Here is a 25024-nt window from a genome sequence, read left to right as displayed (position 1 = left end):
GAGGGAGAGATAACACAAAGAAGTCAACAACGTTTCACAGAAGTGACATTTAGACTGAAGCTTGAAGTATGAGTAGAAATTCTAGAGTAGACTTGGGAGAAGGGCTTTTTCCCAAGGAAAACAAAACAAAACAAAACACTAAGACATGAAAACAAAATATAAAACAAAAACAAAAACCCTCTGTGGACAAAAAATTTCTTTTGAATAAGATCTTGGCTGTTATAAATGTGGTTTATGATTTTAATGATGAACTTGAGTAAATAAAAGACTCCTAATTTATTATCCCTCTTTGCGGTAATTGGAGAAATCTGCCTGAATCAGATTGCTGACAAGGAATCCTACCATCATATGAGATTCTGTAAATATATCTACTCTACACGTGATTTTTAATTTAATTAAAGTAATAATTCAGATTACTAATTAGTTCTCAAAGTAAACATTACATTATATTTAACTATTAAATATGTGTATTTAGTAAATAAACCTTAAATGAGATTTTAGGACAATAATTTTTAAAAAATTGTAGAGATGTTATTTAGCTGTAAAACCCATGCAAAAAAAAAAAAAAAAGCCTGTGTCCTATATCTTTATAAAAGACAAATAGACTTCTACCCAAATATTAGGCTTTTTAGAGAATGGAATTTTTTAACATATGCAGTAGCATAAGTATTTTTGTAAGTATTAAAATACCATAATCTAAGCTCAGATTCACTTAACTGACTTGTAATAAAAACTTGAAGCTGGGGGAGAGGGGAAAGTGGGTGATGGGCACCAAGGAGGACGCCCGCTGGGATGAGCACTGGGTGTTGTATGGAAACCAATTTGACAATAAATTATATTTCATATTAAAAAAAACAAAAACAAAAACAAAAACCTTGAAGTTTCCACAGTTGATAACGGCAGACTGTCCTGTGTGGTCCAATGTATTCTCAGATAACAAATATTAATTCCGGACAAAATGTAAAAGTACAATATTTGAGGTCCTGGGAAATTAATCAAAAGCAGGCAGAACTTGGAAGAATTTGAGGTTTGAAAGAAAAAAAAATATTAGCTGAGATCTATGCTCAGAGATGGGGAGCAAAATCTGCATACCAACATTCCTCAAAGGCTTAAGTGATCCCTTAATCATACATCCATTCAGGAGACTCCAACAAGTCCAGTGGAAAGTAACCGCTGGAAAGCTCAATGATGTGCATGAGTTTTTAGGTCTGCATACCATAAAGGAAACAGACATTGGAGTTGTCAACCATGTTAGGAAGATTAGATAACCACCTTGAGCTTTCGGTTCATCTGCCATATCACGGTGTAAAAGTAAGTCTCTACAATTTCATAGCAATCAGTCAGTATGTTTACTACCAATTAGAACCAAATTCAGAAATCTTCAGAGGAAGATAATAGAACCATGTCTCTACATTGTATCATCCCAAATGTCTTGTACAAATCATAAATCCCTAGACATAAGAAGAAAGAGAAGAAAGAAGAAAGTTTTTTCAAGAAAAAAAGCAGTCAATAAAAGCAGACTGTGAGGTATTGAAATTAGTTTGGAAGGACTTATATAGGTACTGTATATATGGCCAAGAACATAAAGGAAATAATGTTTATAAATAAGTGAAGCATGGAATATTTCAGCAGAGAAATGGAAACTATAAAAAAAATAAGATGATAGAAAGCTGAGAAGTAAAATATCTCAATGAAAAATTAACCAGGTTTACTTAACAACAGATTAGTGATGTCAGGGGTAAAGTAGTACAAATAAATAGAAATTATTCAATCTGAAGGATGAAGAAAGGAATTGTTTGTTTGTTTCATTAGCACAGCCTCAGTAACATATGGGACACAGTCAGGGAACCTGATGTGTGTTATAGTTGGAGTTTCAAAAGGAAAAGAGATAGTAGAGCTCAAATAGGAGGTCTCTGTTTCTTTTCATTCTCCTTCTCTGCCTCCTCCTTCTCCCTTCTTCCTTCTAGTTCTTACACATCTTATTCTTGTTATTCTTTTTCTTAATCTTGTTCTTTTTCATCTTCTCCTTTTTCAAAAACCCTTCTTTCCTTCTCCTTCTTTTCCCTTTTTCACCCCACCTTCCCCTTCTTTTAACAAACATTTATTTTATAAAAATGTTTATTTATTTGAGAGAGTGAGTGTGTGCGAACAGGGGAGGGGCAGAGAGAGAGGGAAAGAGAGAATCCTAAGCAGGTTCTCTATTGTCAGTGTAGAGACTAACATGGGGCTCAAACTCACACTCCTTGAGATCATGACCTGAGCTGAAATTAAGAGCCAGATCCTTAACCTACTGAGCCACCCAGTCACCCCTTAACAAACATTTTAAATGTAAAAAACATTCTTTGCTTGTAGGACATGGAAAAATTGGCCATGGACCAAATTTAATCTAGGGTCCACAGTTTGCCAATACATGAACTAACTACTAAAATGCGAATATAAAGAAAATGCCTTGAAATCAGAGAATTAAAGACACAATATACACACTGACATAAAGATTGCAAAAGAATGAAGAGATTTATATACATAAACATGATTGTTTATGTGTATACTTTTAAATAATCTGGTTTAAACTACCAGACTAATAAAGGAACTTAGATATAGGATATAACACCAATATTTGAAAATCTTGCTAATAACATTAAATAATTTTATAATTATTTTTATAATAATACATAAATATACTGAGATTTAACAAAATACATCCAAGTTCTCTATACTGTAAACACTGCTGTGAATAATTTAAAAACATTTTAACAAGTCAAAAGATATACTATATTCATTGATTACAAGACTCAATACTATTACTGTTAGTTCTTCCATATTTGTATTTACATTCTATACAACAATCCCAACTAACATCTCTGTATTGACAGGTTCATTCTAAAATTGTATGGGGAAAAAATTGTTCGGGAATATATAGAAACTATTATGTCCAAAACAATCCTCAAAAGGAAGAATAAAGTTGGTGTATGTACATTTCTGATTTCTAGATTTATTAAAGCTAAAGTAATTGAGATAGTGTGCTATTAACACAAGGATGGACATATAAATCCATGAGACAGAACTAGAGCTCTAGAAATTGACCCACAGTAATTTATTCACATGGTCAAACCACATGATTTGCAACAAATGTCTCAAAGCAATTTAAAGGAGAAAAAGAAGTTTAAAAATAAAGGTTCTGAAACAACAGTTTAACCATGTAGATCCCAATCATTATTTTATGTCACACTCAAATATTTGCTTGAGATGGGCCATAGATCTAAAAGCTAAAATTGTAAAGTTTGTAGAATTAAAAAACAAAAACAAAAACAAAAACAAACATATCTTGGCTTGAAGGAATACTTCGTAACAGAAAATCTAGGAATAGCCAATAAGCACTTTATCTGAAAATTAAATACAAAATAGGATCTGCTGTAAATTCATAAGAGAAGATCTGTGGTAGCACAAAGCATCAATGGGAATGGTTTCGCGATTGCCAAATACCTACTTGCCACACTCACTGTGTCCACTAGAATAGCTACTTCATAAAGATAGTCAACACCAAATATTAGAGATGATATAGAATAACTAGAGCTCACAGACATTTTTGGTGACCATGTAAAATACTGTTACTAATTTGGTAAAATGTTAGCAGTTTCTTACAAAATCAAACATAAAAATATCCTCTAAAGCAAGTATTCTAGTCCTAAATGTTTATGCAAGCAAGGTAAATCAAACAGGACCCAAAAAGACTTACATAAAATATATCTTTCTGTGAATAGGTTTTATTTCCTTTAAGCAGTGTTTTGTAGGGGCTAGCCAAAAACTGAAAATGACACTAACAGCCACAAACGGAATGGATTAAAAATTGCAGTACATTCATGCAAAATATACTCATCAGAGTCAGTGATTTTTTTCTAAAAAAGAACTATCGATGCGCACACACTACAGATAAGTCTTTAAATGTTATACTGAAGGAAAGAAGGAACACAAAACAGTATGTAGTTTATTTCAAATTATGAAATTCACTACGAGGCAAAACTAAGTTATGTTTTAAAAATCAAAACAGAGTTTGCCAAGGAGTGAGGATTGACTGGAATGGGGTACAATGGAACTTTCCAGAAAGATGGAAATGTTTTATATCATGGTTTCCCTTTTGACACATTCCTAGTGTGTCTTAGAACTTGCAGTCCAACTGTTCAAAGAAGTTTTCAAAATTAGTTTTCTGTATGATACATCTCTGTATGAAAAAGCCAGAAATAACACTTCATGAAAGAAAAAGTATGCTTTACCCCTTTGGGTCTGAAGAAGCCATCAATGCATGTCTCACAGTTTATACCAGCAGTATTTTGGGTACAATTCACGCACACACCCCCTCCAATGTACTTTCCATGTATATTTAAACTCAGATTTCTTCTGGCAACATTTTCATCATAATAGCATTCTTCAGCTTTCCCATGACAATTGCATGCTGCATTAGAGAAAAATAAATTTATAAACATTAATTTCAGGTTTCAGATGTATTCAAAAATCATTTGCCGTTACATAATAGATTTTTATTCTCAATGAGAAATTATATTGTGTGTATATATATATATATATATAATCAGTACAAAAGTATCTAGAAAGTTTTTGGATTTACTGAATATACTAATAAATTCACATTTTATTTTTTTTTTAATTTTTTTTTAACATTTATTTATTTTTGAGACAGAGAGAGACAGAGCATGAACGGGGGGAGGGGCAGAGAGAGAGGGAGACACAGAATCTGAAGCAGGCTCCAGGCTCTGAGCCGTCAGCACAGAGCCTGATGCGGGGCTTGAACTCATGGACCGTGAGATCGTGACCTGAGCGAAGTCGGACGCTCAACCGACTGAGCCACCCAGGCGCCCCTATAAATTCACATTTTAATGGAACATGAAATAACTAAAACATATAAATTAAGCTGAATCATATGAAACTGCCAATATTTGACTGACTTTATCTTACAAAACTGAAATTTCATATGGTTAAACCCACAACTTCCTATTATGTTAAACAATGAATTATTGAACTGTGGTAGTGAATTGTTAATATCCAGGTAATCTGTACTGGTTAATTATTATATGTGAATCTCCAGGTGCTAGATCCTATGGGTAAAAAAGGGCACTTAGGACTCCTATCGTTCCTTTTTTGTACTTCTAATAATAACTAAAACTTGGGGGTTTTATATGCTGTGTTCTGTTCTAAGTGTCTTACCACTGATTTTAATTCTCAAAATAGCTTTATGAGTTAGGGACTTATATTAACCACTTTCCATTTATTAGGAACTGAGACAAAGAGAAGTGAAATAATTATAAAAGGTAGCCAAATCAGGGGTGCCTGGCTGGTTCAGTTGGTAGACCACGTGACTCTTGATCTAGAGGTTGTGAGTTTGAGCTCTGCATTGGGTGTGGAGATTATTTAAAAATAAAATCTTAAAAAAAAAAAAAAGGTAACCCAATCAGTCCTGTTAACCCCACTCTGAAGTCAGGCTCCAAGTTCACAGGGCTAACCACTGGCACAAATCCTTTTCTTATATCTGATAAGAGATATAAAATATATGATAAGTGCCAAGTAATCAGGACTAAATGTGAGCTGGTTTGCTTAGTGGCTGAGATCACACGGTCTTGCACCAGTCTTGGATCTCTAGCACTTAGTACTCATGTAATGTAGGGAACTTCTTAATTTCACAATGCCTCAGTTTCCATAAACACAGAGAGGTCAATAGTAAATACCAGACAGGGATATTTAAAAGCATTAAGTGAGAAAATGCCTGTCGAATCATTAGCATAATGCCTTGTAAATAAGTTCTTAATTGATTTTCCTGCACACCCCCCTCCCTTTGATCCTCCTCATCTTCAGCATAGAAGTTCAGAAATGTGAAAAAAACGCTCCCTCAGAAAGACTGGGTAAGGCTTTATAAGATGGGTAAAATTTATTTTAGGATGTGAACTAGGGAAAAAGATATCTTATGCAGAATCTCCTTCCTCAGATCCTGAATTTCTTTGATGTTCCTGCATGGATTTCCACATATATGTGTGTTTGGTGGGATGGGGAGGCAATATATGTGTGTATGCAGGCTCATGTGTGGGGCACATAACTCAATCCTTTATTTTTTTTCCACACGGGAAACATTTATATACTGTTCTGAACTGTTTCCAAATTTTACTAACACTAAATACCATAGCTCTTTCTCTATTAGCATGTTTTCCCCAAGGCTGCACAGGATACTTCTTGAATGGGATGCTTATCAGATCACTATTAATGGGCAGTTACACTGTTTCCAGATTTCTCTGTGATAAGTAACACTGAGTACATCCTGGGAGAACAAAGAAGTCAGGGAGAAGTGGGGGGTTCTCTGTCAGACTGCTTCCCATTTGCCAGTTGAGTGACTCTGAAGAGAAAATTGAAATCTTGGTGTTATTTTAGTGCTTCCCTCTTAGGGTTGTTGTGATAAAGCAAAACACCTGTTGGAATGCCTGAGCCATAGACTACATATATAGACTAAGTGCCTACAAGTATCATTTCTAGGCCAATTTTAACTTCAATTAACTTGAAAAAATGTCCCTCCAAAAATGCTGCCAAATTACTCTCTGTTCAACATACATGATAAACTGTTTAACCATAGCCTTACCAACACTACGTACAATCAACCCTCTTAGGTCAGTTCCTGGACATAGCAAACATTTGAGTATTTGTTGAGCAAATAAATGAACACTTTGATGAGTTAAAAAGAGTATTTTCATTGTTTTAATTGGTATTTCTTTAATTATGAATAAGTGGGATAACCTCTGTAGGGTTATAAGTCTTTTCTTTTCCTGAGGAATCCCTGTTCTAATCTTTGCCCATTTTTAACCACTGTATTGAATTTTCTTCTTTCTTATTCTATAGAAGAAGCTGTCTTAATATGGTAAGAATATTATATCCTTGTCATGTTTGTAGCAAATACCTTCTCCAGTCTGTTGACTCTTGATTTAGAACGGAGTTTTCTTGCCATACTGGTGGAAAGTTTTCAAACTTTATTATAGGGAACCTATAGTCATAAATATAAATCACTAGGCATTATAAGCAGTTTTATATCTTTCAGACAATACACAAGAATTCTTACAAATCCTGTTGTAACAATATATTGGAAGAAACGGTCAAGACTCTGCTTCCAGTGTAAGTAGAGGGAAATATGGAGGAATGTAAATCCATTCTCACGTCATTTAGATTTAGCATTTGTAAACATGAGCCAGTGTAGGTAAAACACTGATGTTTGGGAGTCCTGCTTTTCACATGCCATGCAGCAAGGGCCCTCTGCCTACAGCCCTGGTTGCTGTTTAAATGGCCCCCCACCGGTGCAGCTCCCCATTTATAGCCTCAGAGAATGCGGATAGTACCTACTCACAAAGAGCAATTTTTCACTCTGCCATCAGCAGTTTGCTATTTCACAGAACGTCAAAGACACGTGATGGAAACAGTCTTTAGCTCAGGCTTAGCAATGGAAGAAATATTCTTTGCTCTCTAAAGATATATCCTGCTTCAAATGAGCCAGATTGATGAAAATCCAAATCAAACTCAAATGAATTAGTAGGTAATTATTCATCTTTTAGAAGGATTTGTCACGTTACCGAAGGATTTTTCTGCATATTAAGGTGATTGGAGCATGGTTCAACTTGGAAAAGAAAATTTTTCATATCAGCTTTTAGGAACGCACACATTACTAAAAACATGGTATCTATGCGAGGTTTTGTGATTTGGACTCCTATTGTTAATTTGTAGGGAAAAAAGAGAAACATTTTTTTAAGCTTGGAAATACCACCTCCCATCTGTCCCACAACAAAAAGGTTATTGTTTCAGACAGCCACTATTTAAAAAATGTAACAAGCGGCAATCTGCTTTTGTGTTGCTTTGTCCATCCCTGCTGCTACCAAATTTAAGCTACACTTTTTGTTTTCTTGTTTAAACATATATACACAAGTGGGGAGGGGTAAAGGATTTTACAGAACCATCTAACATTATGTAGTTATAACTGTGCAAGAGAATGTCAGGGGCAACAGGAAGAATCCCTCTCCCGTGCTACCCCTTCTTGTGATTGCTTTAATTCCACCAACAGAAGAGGAACATGATTAAATTTAAAGAAGTTTGAGACTACGAGTGGTATTTCACTTAAATTCACTCTTAGGGATGAATGTCTGCTCTCATGGGGAGAAGATGTGGAGAATCCGAGGGCTGTCAAGGAATGGGGGAGGGGATGCATGAAGTAAACAATGGCTGGGCCACAGGATGCCCCTTTTACCACAGTGGGTGGTGGTGGCACATTTCTGCAGATATAATTCAGTAAAGATGGGTGATTTCTAAACTAAAATATCTTCACAAGCAGGGCGACACAAATCAAAATGCAAAAAAAGGCGAGTACAGAAAATGGAGGGACTCAAGACATGGATAGTATATGCGGAATCTTAAAATTTTATGGTTAGGGAATTTTATGATTAAAGTTTACTATGATTCAATAGTTTTAAGGACCTACTATGTCTGATACATGATACATTATGGTAAAGTTTTTTTTTTTTTCTATAAAAATACAAAGTTGGTATTAGCTTAACGGTCTACCAAGCCTGTTTGGGGGGCGTTGTATACCTATGGAACTGAAAACATGTGGTTAGGACTCACTAAGATATTAATATTTGAATTCAATTGAATTGGGCTTCATGGATGGTTTAGATTTATAGCTCAGCACAAGTCTTTGTTTTTAGGTCCCATCTTGGCCTGTGCAGATTTCCAGAAACACAGGTTTCTCTAGCATCCCTGTCACCGGCCAGTTGGCAGTATTAGGCTAAAAGTCATGTGTTACAGTTCTTGGGTATTTCCCTTCTGAATAAAACCTAGACATATGGATTACCTTCAAAAGTGATAATATTAAAGTATTAATGAATATTTGTTGACACATGTTTGCACAGACAGTTTTACTATTTTTCATTACTGGCTTTTTTCTTGGTTGTCACTGTCCCATAATTGCTACAGCATAGTTTATGCTAATGATTCACTGGTGCCATTTCTAATTCTAGTATTTTATACTGTTACTAATGAGAAACCATACATTTAAAATATTTATTATTACTATTAAAATAAATATTCTATTTCTATGAATTTGTTTCCTTGTCTTCTCTGTTACCTTTTATTCTCATATTCTTCCCAGCTACTGCACCCAAACATCACCCTTTAAGAGGTGTAACTAATGAACCAGAGTGGTTTTGTTTGTTTTGTTTTGTTTTTTAGGTAATAATATAGGTCTAACCAGTAAGGTATAATCTCTCCCCTTTGGTTTTTCTCCATTTACTAGATGATTGGTATTCAAAAGCTATTTACTAGGGCGGGGAGCTACAAAGGAAGAAGGCAGAAAAAGCTGGAGCTATACTGGTTCCAGAATCATTTTGTAAACATATAAACACATTTAGAAAACTAGTCCCCATAGACTGTAGGTTTTGCTGAATGCTTATTTGCATTTTGAGGAGTGTGTGTGTGTTTGCGTGTGTGCATGTGTATGTGTGTATGTATGTGTGTGTGTGTGTGTGTGTGTGTACATAGTTGACCCTTGAACAATATGGATTTGAACTGCATGGGTCTACTTATATGTGTATTTTTTTCAGTGAAATATATTGGAATTTTTGTTTTTGGAAATTTGTGACAATTTGAAAATATTCACAAATGAGCCATATAGCCTAGAAATACAAAAAAAAAATTTAAGAACAGGTTAGATAATATTGTAAGAATGGAGTATATAATACATATACCATACCAAATATGTGTTAATTGTGTTATTGGTAAGGTTTCTGATCAAGTAGGCTATTCATTATCAAGTTTCTGGAGATTCAGTTATACAAAAATTTTTGGTTGTGTGGGGTGTCAGCTTCCTAACCTCCACATTGTTCAAGGTCAATCATGGAGGGGTGTGTATATGTGTGTGGATAAGCTAGAGATCTATCCTGATGATGGTAAGTGTACACTATGCTTTTACTATGCTTTTATCTATTTCTCATTATGTCCACACAGTGGTGAAGTCATAGGCATTTGGTAAGTTTCGTCAAATTAAAAAACAAACAAACAAACAAACAAAAACTGAGGAACTAAAACAGCAGGGCAAGGAGCCTACCAGCTATCGCCCTAGATAAAATATCTAAACTGGAAACAGGCACTTACCTAAAATCACCACGTGTCTATATTACCTGCATACCAGAAAAGGAAGAACCACATAAATTGCTGAATTCTCAGGAACATACCTTCGCATTCAGTTTTAGTCAGAAAAGTGCCAGCTCTCCAAGGTTTCTGATGGAATCCTGGACAGCACTGATCACAGCTATCCCCACATGTATTATGCTCACATTCACAGCGGGATTTCTGGTCAGAAATTGGGGGCAAAGCATAATTTTAATAATTTTGAGAGCCATAAATGAAGGGTTTTTCCCAAAAGATAGAAAGAAGAGAAAAGAAAACTTTGAGACCATGTACCAAAATGTGAAACTCCTGTCAGTCTGGAAAGAGGTGCCAGACTTGGGAGTGGATATATTTGATCAACACCAGCCTAAGGAGGTTCAGGCTAGTACTGGAATCACTGGGCTCAGGTTTAGAAGAGAGCAGAGAGGCCCAATTGAGAATGGTCTTGAAGACTAAAACCCCTTCTATGATTCCTGAGATCTACAGGTTTTCTGGTTTGGGATGCAAAGTACTGTTAACATTTGGGGGGTGTGGGAAGAGGAGAATAGGTTCATAGGCATCAAAGGGCATCATAGAAAGCTAATGTCCCAGGACTGAATCTCCTTCCTGTGTGTGTTCTGAGTACAGTCTCAATTCATCATGTGGAACTGGTCCTGTAAGGCTGCCTTGTGGGCTCACACAGCTTGGGAAACACTGCCCATCAGTTCACATGATCAACAACACCCACACCTGCAGAAAAGCCGTACCACAACCTTGCCAGAAAAATATGCCAGGGCATTTGAACCTTCCCTAGCAAGTAACACTGTGATGCAGTAGAAAACCAGCTTTGAGAGAAATACCATTTGTATTACAGTTTTAGAAGGAAAAAAAAAAAAAACTATACATAGGTAACTATGTTCACTGATCTTACTACTCTATATGTTTCTTCCATATAATATATAATAGATGATTTTGCATTTCGCCAGCTTATGACTGAGAAAAATAGATGTTCATTCATCTTTTGAGGTTGTACTTACTCAATCCAAGCCAAGAGCATTTTAGCGTTTTCTGACCTGGCAGTTCCATCACACTCTTGAATACATTCTTCAATCCCTCTCTGTATTGCTCCTGCCCCACCTTAGCCCCCTGTTCCACGGCCATTCATATTTACTTCCATGCACGGTTTTCATGTTTGCATTAATTTTTTTTGATGAAAACCTTTAAAAGAAATGGTCTGGTTGATTGATGGCAGGCGTTCTTTAAACCTAAATCATACAGCAGGCTGTCACAGATAGAGAGGTTTCAAAATAGATAGACCAGTTTTGGAGACTTTTTGGGAAAAAAAAAACTAATCTGTTTTTTGACACTGTGATGGCTGACTTCAAAGTCTATCATCCTAACTGCCGGCTCTATTTCACTCTGGCATGACTCTCTGTTACACCGCCTAAGTGGGGACCTGACTCCCATTCACAGCATCCCTATCGGCAAAGTGTCTCATGAAGCATTTTACAGTTGAGAGTTTCATTTTGCTAAGCATCCTATAAATATACATACATTTGTCACTGGATCAAGTGGACAAGCCCTGGCATGACCGTAGCAGATGCACATCCCTCCGACCGAAATATCCTTGACCGAGTAGTAATACTGCAAAAAGCAATCCAGGGAGAAATCCCGTTAAGCTGACTGCAAGGTGTAAGTAACAAAAGGGAACATTCACTTAAAAACTTGACTTTCTGCTTTTATCTTTCGTTGGAAGCAAGAGAGAAGGACAGAGGGCTCACAAAAGTTATCAAGTAACTGTTATCATAGCCCAGAGAAAGAATGCCTCTCATGTATGTTTGGCGGCCCTTTTTAAAATTTCTTTCCCACAGACGTACAAAGTCTATGCTGGAGTATTTATTATTTGACAGCAAGCTGTTATGCCAGGGTTGGGGGGGAGGTGGTAAGTACAATAATTCCTCATAAAAATGGGTTTATGTAGTTTTGTGAAAGAAAATCTCCTTTATTGCCATAATAGGAAACTCGGTGATCATTAGTCACATGTGGACTGTTTCACTTGACGGATTTGAAGAAACTCAACATACTTAGAGGAAATCATGCTCAGAACAAAATATGTCTTAACCACATTAAGATGAAATAGAAGGTAATGAAGTACAGGATTGATTTAACAAACTTTAAGGAGTAATTTCTATGAGTGCAACATTTGCTTTTTTCATTATTATGTTAAAATGTCCATGTGATTACTTTCTTATCTGAAATTAATATAGGTCTATGTTTTTAATTGTTTTAATCTACCTGGCTATTTTTAAAGATAATTTATAACTATAGTACTAGGCTATTTAAAATTTTTAACTAATATGCATATAACATTTCATAATTGTGAGAGTATTTCACATTATCTTATAGAATCTAGGTAACTATCTCAGTGGTAGATAGTCCTACTATTCCAATCATTCACATTAAAAGAACCCAGCAAGAATAAGTAGGTAAACACAAATCTGAGTTTCCTAACTACAAATTCCATTTTTCCATTTACTTCTTTTTTTCTTTTTCTCTTTGTTGTTTACATAGAGTATCCTTTGTAATATTTTTGTTACTTCTATTACTTCATATACCTAGACCTTGACCTTGAAATAAAACTTGCTAGAAGTTTAGGTAATGTAAAAGTCTGCTTCTCACTAACTTCATCACTTAATAATACAGATATGAACAGGGATATTTGCTCAGAAAGCTGATACAGTACTTTGGTAGATGCTTTTAAAACTAAGAAATCTGTTTTTAAATATAAACGCATAGTGCTTCACTTTTGAGTCATGAAGAGGAGCTGAAATTCAATATCCTATTTTTATATATTTAAATTTATACGTAGTGTTTACTGAACTTGAGTACTTTCAAAGGACTTATTTATATGTTGCATTTTACTGCACTATTTTAAAGGCTCTTGCACAATGAAGTTATAAATAATAGATGTGCCTCCCAACCCCCACTCTGCCTTCTGCAAAAGATGATAAAAGGAACATATTTATTTACATTGATTTTTTTTCTCTGTTAGATATACTGTCGGAAAAGATTAAATTTCACTTCAGAATTACTCAGTCTTCCTCACTGTATATTTTCAAGTCGTGCCAAAATTATAATTAAACATGATTTTTTAAACAAGCAAAGAATCTACACGTTGCAGAAAAATAATGATTACTTCTGCATAAGATAATTTACAATATGCTGCAATATTATGCAAGGGAAAATTGTTTCAGGTTTGGAAAGTACAGGGCACTAAAACATCCAACATGTGTTGTATGGGGATAATCAAACTTTAAAAGTTATTTCTGTGATGATGGAGTGGTGAGGTGTAAGTTAAGTAATGAGAAGAAAATATATATGAGGGGTATTCATGAACTGTGAAAAGTGCTGCCGTTCAATATTTAGTGTGCTGGTTCAGCAATTTGTAACTTGTGGCAATAGTCAGGCCTTTTAGAACTAAGTGCATCATTCTAGAACTAAGTGCTGTGTCTTACCATCTTACTTTCCCTCTACAATCCTATTTCCACCTTCACCTCCAGTCATATAGTAGATATTCTGTTAGCATGGATTTTCTTTATGGACTTAGAGCTGAATTGGTAATAATGTCCTAGTTGTGTAGCCACCTATAAGGAGTGCGACATAAACCAGTGAATGTGGTGAGGAGTAGGTAGGAGGAAACACAATTATTACTCATAGGATCTGGACTGATCATGTATGTCATAATCCACACATTCCAGCTTAACACTGGAAAACAGCCTTTCTGTGAGCTCCTGTTTTCAAAGAGCTATTAAAAGGGATGCCGTCATTTCTGTTGTTGTTGTTGTTTTCTGATGTTCTATTTATAAAAGAAAATAAAACAGTGTAAACAATCTGTTTTCCCCTACAGTAGTGTTTTTTTTAAACTATAGCTTGTGACTCAATGAAACATAAAGTTCAATTATTTGAATGGGCAAAATGGTCCACAGAACAGCAACACTCACATCACCTAAGAACTTGCTAGAATTATTCTTTCTCAACTCTGCCCTAGACCTACTGAATCAGAATCTGCATTTCCATAATACCACCAGCTAATTCTATTCACATTAAAGTGTCAGATATATTGTAATGTGTATGTGCATGTGCATGTGCATGTGTGCGGACTGAGTTGTGATATAAAATTTAATTGTTAGTGTGGGTTGTGGCCAAAAATGTTTCAAAGCCGCTGCACTTCCTACAATAGTTCCCCAGGGCCAATTATAATAGTAGAACAGATACCTACAGTGACAAAACTAATTTAGTCTTCGAAAATAAGATTACGAACTAGGTATTATAATCTCCATTTTACAAATGAGGAAATGAAAGGTTAAAAATGTTAAGAGTTTGATAAATGTTACATATCTAATAAGTGACAGAGTTTGGATTTGAACCAAGGATGGTTATGCTGCATTTTAGTCTAGCAACAAACCACTCCTACAAATCAATATTAAAGATACCTTGTTAAATTATTTAAAAATTAACTGATTAACAGTAAAAAAATATCATTTACAGGCTGCAATATGATTCCTCATAACTTACTCTTCGTGTGACAATCGGGTCAATTTCTCTTGGGTCTTTGTGAGCAAACATCATCAAGTCGGCATTCAGGGTGCGGATTCTCTGAAATCTCAGGCGAATATAGCGAGCGGAGGTGAATTCCAGCAGTTCAGGAGAAGGGTCATCGGCACTTGGTCTCCCATTGATCAAAGAGATGTGTATCTACACAATATGGGAAATTATTTAACAAGGAAAGTTACCAAAAATAAAATATCTGGCTTTTTCTGATTTTTCTCGGAAGAATAAAATTAAGCTTCACTTCTCTCAATTAGGCAGACACAGGTTCATATTTACTCCCTGGAATCTAGTAAAGTAATTGAGGAAGTTTACGGACCTTTTAATACTTGTATAAGCAATTCATTTGTTTATATTTTAAGTGTTCTCTATATACTGTGATTCCCAATTTTCTTTTGTTCCAAGGCATGGCATCTACTTGATTTTCCTAGGATTTCCATAAAATCTTAAGTCGATCATTTTTTTCTGAAACTTATTATGTGCTAAAATTATTTCAGAATCTGGTATATAGTAGGAAACCAGAAAACTTGATTTAAAAAAAAGTTACAAAATATCGGATAAAACAGGAACCCATCAGGAACTTAAATTCCAAAATTGAAACTATCTAATTATACAGCCTTAAAATATATACAGTGAAAATCGACACATTACAAGGAAACTAGACAAATCTACAGTCACAGTGAGAGATTTCAATAGGTTGTTTTTTTATTTTTTTTTAGAAATTGATAGATCAGACAGAGAAAAAATTACCAAAGATTTAACATAGTCTATGAAAAATACACTCTATGAAAATACATTAAAACCTGGATGGAACAGTAAATTTTTTAGGAAAACAATTAGCACAATTGACACCAGAAAAAACAAAATCTAATCATATAAAAATTGGAGAAATTAGCAAAGAATACCTCCTAAAGGTGCACAAAGCCCACATTCTCTCACAGGGATCTCGGGATAGAGAATTGTAATGAGGGAAAACTAACAAAACCAAAAGTACTCCTATTACAGATAAAAAAAATGATTTCCCTAATATCTGAAGAGCTTCTGTAAATCAGCAAGAAAGAAAGATCAACAACTAACACAAAAACCCAAAAGATGTAAGGGACTATTCCAAGAAAAGGAAATATTACTGGCTGTTAAGCTTTCGATAAGTCAATGGACTTCACTCATAATAACAGCAGCTAATTTAAAACACAACAAAAAACTTTTCCCATTTTTTCATGTTGTTGAAACCTAAAAATACGTTTAATACTCTCTGATGGCAAGACTAAAGAGATACAGGCATTCTCAAACACTTACAGGTGTGAGTGTAAATGGCACAAACCACTATGAAGGTGAATTCAGGAATAACTATCAACACTACAAAAGCCTAGAGTTTTGACCTAGAAATTCCACTTATGGGAAAATATCCTACATATATTATATATATGTATATGGCATTTTATTGTAATAGCAAAAGACTGCAAACAATCTAATTACCATCAATAATGTACGACTGGTTAAATAAGTTCTACATCTACATAATGAATTATGTGCACCATACAAAGAAATGAAGAAACTCTCAATATACTCAAGAAGTACAGTACTTCACGTTTTCTGTACTTTGTAAATGCATTATTATTCCCTATACAATAAATCAAATAGAAATTATTCAAGAAACTTGAAATTGATTCATAGGTTTTGGACAGAAAACATACACACACACACACACACACACACACACATGCACACACACATACACACACACACACAGGAAGCTAAGAAGACTGGGATGTGAGAAGAGTCTGTGCTGGTCTGAGGGTTGTCCCAGAACACAACAGTCTGTACATACACTGGGAAACTGTGACTTGGGGTCACCCACAGGAATTTTCATCCACTTTTGCAAGATGATAAATCATGTGTGTTAATTATGTTTTTTGACAGGGGAGGCAATGATATGTTTCCATTCCTAACATCCTGCATTTAGATAATCCCCGAGAGCTTTTACAAACTGACTGCCAATAAACTACCGAATCACTAGAAAAATAAATATAGCAAACTCTGGATGAGAAACTAATTCTGATGCCACAAAGAATAAATTCAAAATGGCTCATGAGAAAAATATGAAATGTCCTAGCTATTTGAGTCTACCTTCGATACTTAGTAGAGAATAAATTCACTTAATCAACACATTTGAGGCTGATAGAATGCAAAATCTTCCAAAACACTGAATCTCAAAATACTGAATACTCTCCCTCTAATGTAGGAAGTTCTAAAAGATTTAAGTAGGTCTTGTATATTCCACAGTTCTGGCACCTAGCAGGTGAGCCAGCAATACGTTTAAAATTAAGTTGTCTGTGTGACTTATGAATGTTATCAATTAAGTGTAAAGAATGAATAAATAGACACATGAAGCAATGAAAATTAGTTACCCTTAGAGATTTTGGCATCCAAAAAATCACCAGTGCCCTTGAATTCATGCTTAAATTTGTATCTTATCAAACTCTTTTTATTGCTTCTAAAAGTGCTCCTTGAAATAAAAGAGAAAATCACCACATGTCCAGGATTAAAATTATTAAATTTTATTTGGTGTTAATGCTATGGGAACCATATTTGTACTGTATATGGAATCAGTCAGTTCCTCATTTAAACATACAGGAACTTTAAAAAAATGGTGCACATGCTCTCATTTAGGTTAATAAACCATATGATAGCAACATAAAGATTTCGGCAAAAGAACATTTCTCCTCACAGCTTCGGTATTTTCATCAAGCCACTCTGCCAAGAGATCTTGTGAGTATAGTTAGTCCCAAGCTGTTTCTGGGACATAAAACCAGCCAGCTGTTTGGCCATGTTGTGTGCAGCTTCCTTCTATCTTTTTTTTTCCCACTCTCCTTCAAAATAAATCATAATATTAGATAGGATATTTCCACTGGCACTTTGCTGTGTAATTCCAAGTCCACTGGAAAGCTTAGCATACTTCCTGATCTCCTGTGGGGCGACAACTGGAGGGTGTCTATCTTCAAAAAGATGAAAAGTGTCAGTCCTTAAGACCACCGCTGTCTTGCTGCGAGGCCGTGGGAAGCCTGTGGCAGTCTGGTATCTTCTGAAATGATTTCCATTACAGACATGTTGGAGAGTGTATGTTCATGCTGTCAGAGGAATTCATTCCAACTGAAAATATCAGCCTGATTAACAGCCGGCTTTCTAGATTTTAAAATTATACTCTTCTTTGAAATTAGTTTGCACAGATAAATAAAAATTTTTTAAAAACCATGAGAAATATCTTTGTTTATGACCAAATGTCTAAATCAATATTATACTCTACCCATCTAAATTAATTCTGTTCTTATTAGTGTAAGCATACTCTTTAAATCACATCTCCTTTGCAGATGGATAAGACCTCTGTGCTTTGATAGTGTTTTTGCCTTTATGATTAGAATACAACTTAAAAATAGTTTTTTGCAGCAATTAATCAATTCTAGTATGGATACTTGTCCCTTATTATTATGTTTTTCTATTTATATTACTACAGTTGTTTTAGATTTCTGGAAGAACTACAATCCTAATATGTTCCCCAATGATACAAGTTTATTGACTGAATGGATAGGTGGGAGAATTATCATTAAAGATGATTAGTAATTATCAGAAACTTTGAAATGAGTAGCACCTCTTCATATATTTTAAAATCCCATTTTCTTTCATATTTTTTATTTGAGAGAGAGAGAGAGAGAGAGAGAGAGGGCAAGCAGGAGAGAGGGGGCAAATGGTGAGAGAGAGAATCTTAAGCAAGCTCCACACTCAACACAGAGCCCAATGTAGGGCTTGATCCTATGACCTTGGGATCATGACCTGAGCCAAAATCAAGAGTTGGAAACTCAATCAACTGTGCCACCCAGGTGCCCTTAAAATCCCATTTTTATTACTAGTCTTTAAGTGTGCCAATGAAATAAGTACAACAACTTGAGAGTGAGGTGATCCCAGGAGATAGAACAATAAAATCCATAGGTGCTGGATGAGATTAGCTATCTATAGCTGTGGTCAAAGAATCTGTATATAAATGGGTGGCTGAGACTCGGGGGAACCTCTTAAATCCAATCATGCTTAATATAATAATTTAGAGAGGGAGAATAAGATTTCAGTAACTTTGAAAAATGAGCCTAATCACTTTTATTTTGTCCTGTGAGGAAAAAAAAAAAGGCATATATTTGGAGGAAGGGGGTAAGCTGTGGGAAGCTTAGGAAAAGGGGATATAGCAATAATTTGTCACTGTGTTTCCGTCACAGAGCAAAGGCTCTGGGTCTGGCTCCAGGTGGTCAATAGAAACCCCCAAATGCTCACTCGTCAGTCCTCACCATACTTGATCCGTTTGCAGCTTTTAAAACAACTGATGACTCCCATGTTTTGGACACCACACTGTCCTGGTCTTCTTCCTACTTCTCCCACTACCTTTCTCAATCTCCCTCACCGTTTCCTACCTTCTCTTCTCCCCGACTTTCTAATATTGGAGTAGTACAGTGCCCAGTCTTTGGCCACCGCTCTTCTATCCACACTTACTCATGTGATGATCCCATCAAAGCTCACCAATTTAAATGCCATCTCTAATTATAGGATTATATAATAATTCTATATAATATATGTATAATTATATGTATGATTAATGAAAGTAAAACACATCCCGTGGCAAAAAATACATACGTGCATATGTACATACATACCATCTATACTGATGTCTCCCACACCTGTATCTTCAGGCCTAACCTCTCCTCTGAAGGTCAGGATGCAGAATCCAACTGCCTTCTGGATATACTGATGTGGCTCCCAAATAGGTATCTCAACCTTATATCTCACACTGAGCTCCTGCTCTTCATTCCTCAATCTTCCCAACTTCACTAAATAATTTCAGCTTTTCAGCTACCCAGGACCAACAACTTGGGAGTCCCGCTTGACTGCTTTTGTTTTCTGTGTTCCGGCATCTAATTTGTCTACAATCTTCTTAGCTTTACCCTCAAAATCTATCCAGCACCCAAGCACTTCTCACCACCTCCCCTAAAGCCCTCTTGGTGTAGACTCCCCCTCAGGCACCGCAGGAACTTCCCAGCAGTGCTCACTCCTACCACTCTCACCACTCTAGAATGTATTTGCAACCATAGCAGCTATTTGCTTATTTGTTTGTTATGGTTGTTTCAAGTTTTTAGTAAATGTGTCCATGAACTTATTCTTTGTATCTTCTGAAAACAAAAATCGCAAGTTTAATATTAATGATTTAAAATACTGTACACCAGGGGCGCCTGGGTGGCTTGGTCGGTTGAGCGTCCGACTCCCATCGGGCTCTGTGCTGACAGATAGGAGCCTGGAGCCTGCTTCCGATTCTGTGTCTCCCTCTCTCTCTGCCCCTTCCCTGCTCATGCTCTGTCTCTCTGTCTCTCTCTCTCAAAAATAAATAAATGTTTAAAAAAATTTAAATACTGTACACCAAAGCCTACTCTTACTATGCTGCATGTTAGTCCATGATTTCTTTACTTCTGTTGGCCAGATCATCTTCAGGAAGTTCTGCAGAGAGTCCTCTTCAACAGATTATATGCAAGAAGTGAAAAGTGGCCAGCAAGTATCCGAAAGAGGGTAAGCCACAGCAAAAGAGGCCCATTCCCAGCGCAAGCCCCGTGCCATAATCATATTCATCGTGAGCAGACTGCACCCAAGTTGTCATTTCCTGAATGGGAGCAAAAGTTCTTAGTCTCCTCTACGCTTGGTGCTTCAACAACTATCTTGCATATTCTCTTGAGCTCTGCATCTGTTTCAGGGAGCTCTCTAAAAATTCCTTTGAAAACGTAGCTCCACTCCTGTCATTATTTTCCTTAAAACCTTCCAATGCCTTTCTATTTCACCATCAATAAAAGCCAAAATCTTTACAATGAACTCAAATGATCCCAATGCCATTTGTACCTCAAAACACTGACAAAGAAAACAGTAACTTCAAGAACTCCTTTCCTGCTCTTTCTCTACTCACAATACTCCAGCTAGACTGCCATCTTTGCTAGAACATGCCAGATAGGATTTGGCCTTTGGAATTTCGTACTTGGGGTTCCCTTGCCTGGAACGTTCTCTTCCCAGATACTGCAATGCTCACTTTCTCATCTCTTTCCAACCTTGCTTAGATGAGGTCTTCTCGGTGACTCTCTAATTACAGTGCAAATTTCATCCTGGCATTTACTCTTCTTGCTACCTGCTTCAATGTTGTCCATAGTACTTTTCTTCTACCATAACATGAATATGATTTGCTTATTTACCATAATGATTATTTCTCTCCCCTCTCTGGATCATAAATCCCAAGAGTTCAGGAATTTTTATCTGTTTACTTAACTGAAATAATCCCCAGCATGTAGGACAGCATCTAGCAAAACTTAAGTGTTAAGTATAAATTTCTGAATAAATGCTTCTTAAGTAAATCCTAAGTATTTAGCAAATTCAACTAGCTTTCTACCTCAAAAGCAATTTCATAAATTAATGAAATTTTCTTAATATTAGATGAGTAAATCTTTGAGTGTGCAAATATTTCCACAAAATGAAATTAAAGTCAGTAATCCCCTGTATCATGGTCTACCCAAGCATTTTGAGTTAAGTTGATTTTGAGAAAATTAGGAAATTAACAGCTTTGATTCATGATTTTCTTAAATCAAAGTCTACTGCATTTATTTTTATTGGTTAAACATTAGTTAACTTTATTCTCTTTTATACCAAGGTTTCACTTAACAGGCTATTCTCAGCTGGGAAGAACTAATAAATACGTTTTCTGAGTCATGAGACATGTATGTGAACTTAAGATCTACTCAACTGTATGTTGTCAGCAAAGCAAAGTGGACCTTTCCCATTGCTTAGATTTTTCTTTTCTTTTCTTTTTTAATTTTTTAAAAAAATGTGTATTTATTCTTGAGAGAGAGAGAGGTAGAGCACAAGCGGGGGAGGGGCAGAGCGAGAAGGTGACACAAAATCCAAAGCAGGCTCCAGGCTCTGAGCTGTCAGCACAGAGCCCAACGTGGGGCTTGAACTGACACGCCGTGAGAACATGACCTGAGCTGAAGTCGGACGCTTAACCAACTGAACCGTCCAGACGTCCCTGGTTAGTTTTTTTATGCAAATTGTATTCTGGCTATCTCAGTGTCCAACCCATAAATTTGAAGTACTATTATTTACAAAAGAGTTCATAAAAAACAATAAATTATATTAAAATTATAGAACAGATTCCTTAAACTCTATGGACTTGCAAGAACAATCAATAAGGTTAATTGACAGTGACATGGAGGGTTGATGGGGGGTGGGAGGGAGGGGAGGGTGGGTGATGGGTATTGAGGAGGGCACCTTTTGGGATGAGCACTGGGTGTTGTATGGAAACCAATTTGACAATAAATTTCATATATTAAAAAAAAATTGACAGTGACATAGTGACTTATTTCTAGAAGAAGTGTTTTTTTTGCTAAAATATATAATCATCTTTATGGATTGTTTAGTTTTGTTAGATGTAACTGAATAGTTATTAAGAAATAACCTTCCTTACCTTATCAAAAAAAAATTTTATTGCAATTTGTTAAACCCTTTCAAATCAATGCATTATTTTTAAAGACTTAAAAATGTGAACATTTATGAATATATGAAAATTAAGGCCTGGGTAATAAAAATACACCAAACAAAGAATAATGTGACATAATATATCATTTGTAACACCAGTTAATAAAATATCTAAACATTTCATACTGGAGATTTTCCTATCAAGAATCTTTAGGGCCTTAATGAGGAAATGCGATACTATGAATTTAACCTTTTTTCAGTCCATTTTTTCTAGATATATCAAACACAGTTTATTGAAGTCCTCATTCCAGTTTCCTTTTCCCCATATTTTGTTATTTGTTCCAACTAATAGCTGGCATTTTAATGATTATTTTTGTTAAATCAATCATTGCTCATTTGTGCATCCAGGAAATGAAGTACTATGAAGGCTTAAAACACATGCTTACAGAGCTTTATCTCTGGTCCACCTCTTCACACTTCAATATTTCTCACTCATTCATTTAGCCAATCATTCATTCAAAAATATTTATTGGCTACTTACTATATTCCAAATCACTGAGTCATTTTTCACTTCTCATTTTGTGCCGTGGTCTATCTCATCTCTGGGCTCCTTTTCCAAACACCTTGTCTGTCTCCCCACTGCTCCCCGTTTGTACAGATATACTTTATGTATCATTCATGTCTCAGCGCTGATGCCAATTCTTTCTACCATGAACACCTCTGTGTCCTGTCTAGGAGCTCCTCTTGTGAATTCTCTGAGCTCCCGTGACTCTCCCCTATTATCACAGCCTGTTTACTTGCTTGTGTTGTACCTGTTAATAGACTACAAGTTCGGGGCGCCTGGGTGGCTCAGTCGGTTGAGCGTCCGACTTCAGCTCAGGTCACGATCTCACGGTCCGTGAGTTCGAGCCCCGCGTCAGGCTCTGGGCTGATGGCTCAGAGCCTGGAGCCTGCTTCCGATTCTGTGTCTCCCTCTCTCTCTCTGCCCCTCCCCCATTCATGCTCTGTCTCTCTCTGTCTCAAAAATAAATAAACATTAAAAAAAATAGACTATAAGTTCAATGAGAATGGGAACTTTGTCTTATTTCCAATATAGTCCCAGGGCTTAACATAGTGAGTAGTACATAGTAGATTCTCAATAATTATTTACTGAAAGAATAAATCAATATCTGTGCCCAAATATTAGAGACTATGATAGAACCTCCAACCAGCTAACCCTTTCCTCATTTACAAATCATGTATTATGTATGTCATTTTAAAATTGATTTTGTGAAATTAAAAATAGAATCACCCTATGACCCATCAATAGCACTGCTCGGAATTTACCCAAGGGATACAGCAGTGGTGATGCGTAAGGGCATATGCACTCCAATGTTTTTTTTTTTTGTTTTTTTTTTTCAACGTTTTTTATTTATTTTTGGGACAGAGAGAGACAGAGCATGAACGGGGGAGGGGCAGAGAGAGAGGGAGACACAGAATCGGGGGGGAGGGGCAGAGAGAGAGGGAGACACAGAATTGGAAACAGGCTCCAGGCTCCGAGCCATCAGCCCAGAGCCTGACGCGGGGCTCGAACTCACAGACCGCGAGATCGTGACCTGGCTGAAGTCGGACGCTTAACCGACTGCGCCACCCAGGCGCCCCTGCACTCCAATGTTTATAGCAGCACTTTCAACAATAGCCAAATTATGGAAAGAGCCTAAATGTCCATCAACTGACAAATGGATAAAGAAGATGTGGTTTATATATACAATGGAATACTACTTGGCAATGAGAAAGAATTAAATCTGGCCATTTGCAGCAACACGGATGGAACTGGAGGGTATTATGCTAAGTGAAATAAATCAGTCAGAGAAAGACAGATACCATATGTTTTCACTCATATGTGCATCTGGAGAAACTTAACAGAAGACCATGGGGAACGTGAAGGGGAAAAAAAAAGTTACAGAGAGGAAGGGAGGCAAACCATAAGAGATGCTTGGATACTGAGAACAAACTGAGGGTTGATGGGGCTGGAGGAGAGGGGAAAGTGGGTGATGGGCATTGAGAAGGGCACTTGTTGGGATGAGTGCTGGGTGTTGTATGGAAACCACTTTGACAATAAATTATATTAAAATTAAATTAAAATTAAATTGATTTTGTACATATTTTACCTGTATTTTTAAATCCAATTATTGGATGTACATCAAGAATTTTAGCATGAATTTTGCTTACCATAATTGAATAAATCTCACTAGAACTGCAACAGTTCAAGTTCCTAAAAAGACATAGGAGTATCTCTGTAGCCCTAATATTTAGATAAGTCAACAACAATAAAAAATACTTAAGCTGAGCCACTGCTGAAGAGAAAAATAATGGAGTATATGTGTAGAAAGGTGTACTTCCCTTCAGATGCCTCAACATTCTTACTTAACAGAACTAGAAAGTTTTTTTTCATACATAGTACAATGCACTGACTTAGTTTGGAAGGTCCTTAATAAATATCCCACCATCATTAGAAGTTTACAAGCCTAACCAAAACTACTCTTCCATGGTTCGTGACTACTGAGCTACATGAAAAGTAATATTTTAATATATAAAATGTCAAGGACTGTGTGTGACTTTAACTTCCTTAACTAACACATTTCAATACCGGGAAACATTGTCTTAATCAACCATTTAAATATGACTGTTCATTGACTATTCTATCCTTAAGCCTAGT

At 36.0% G+C, this 25024-nt stretch overlaps 1 protein-coding gene across 1 annotated transcript in view; it reads right to left on the bottom strand.

Moving 5' to 3' along the window:
• Positions 1-25024, bottom strand: part of LAMA2 (laminin subunit alpha 2) — a 615841-nt gene that overhangs the window by 359601 nt on the left and 231216 nt on the right. Inside the window, 4 exon segments of the mRNA XM_030316311.1 lie at positions 4272-4450; positions 10263-10380; positions 11731-11820; positions 14752-14931. Of these exon segments, the coding sequence (XP_030172171.1) occupies positions 4272-4450; positions 10263-10380; positions 11731-11820; positions 14752-14931 (567 nt within the window).

Source organism: Lynx canadensis, chromosome B2 (genome assembly GCF_007474595.2).
Source record: "Lynx canadensis isolate LIC74 chromosome B2, mLynCan4.pri.v2, whole genome shotgun sequence".
In the NCBI taxonomy this organism is placed as follows: Eukaryota; Metazoa; Chordata; class Mammalia; order Carnivora; family Felidae; genus Lynx; species Lynx canadensis.
This window is presented reverse-complemented; position numbering and strand designations above follow the sequence as displayed.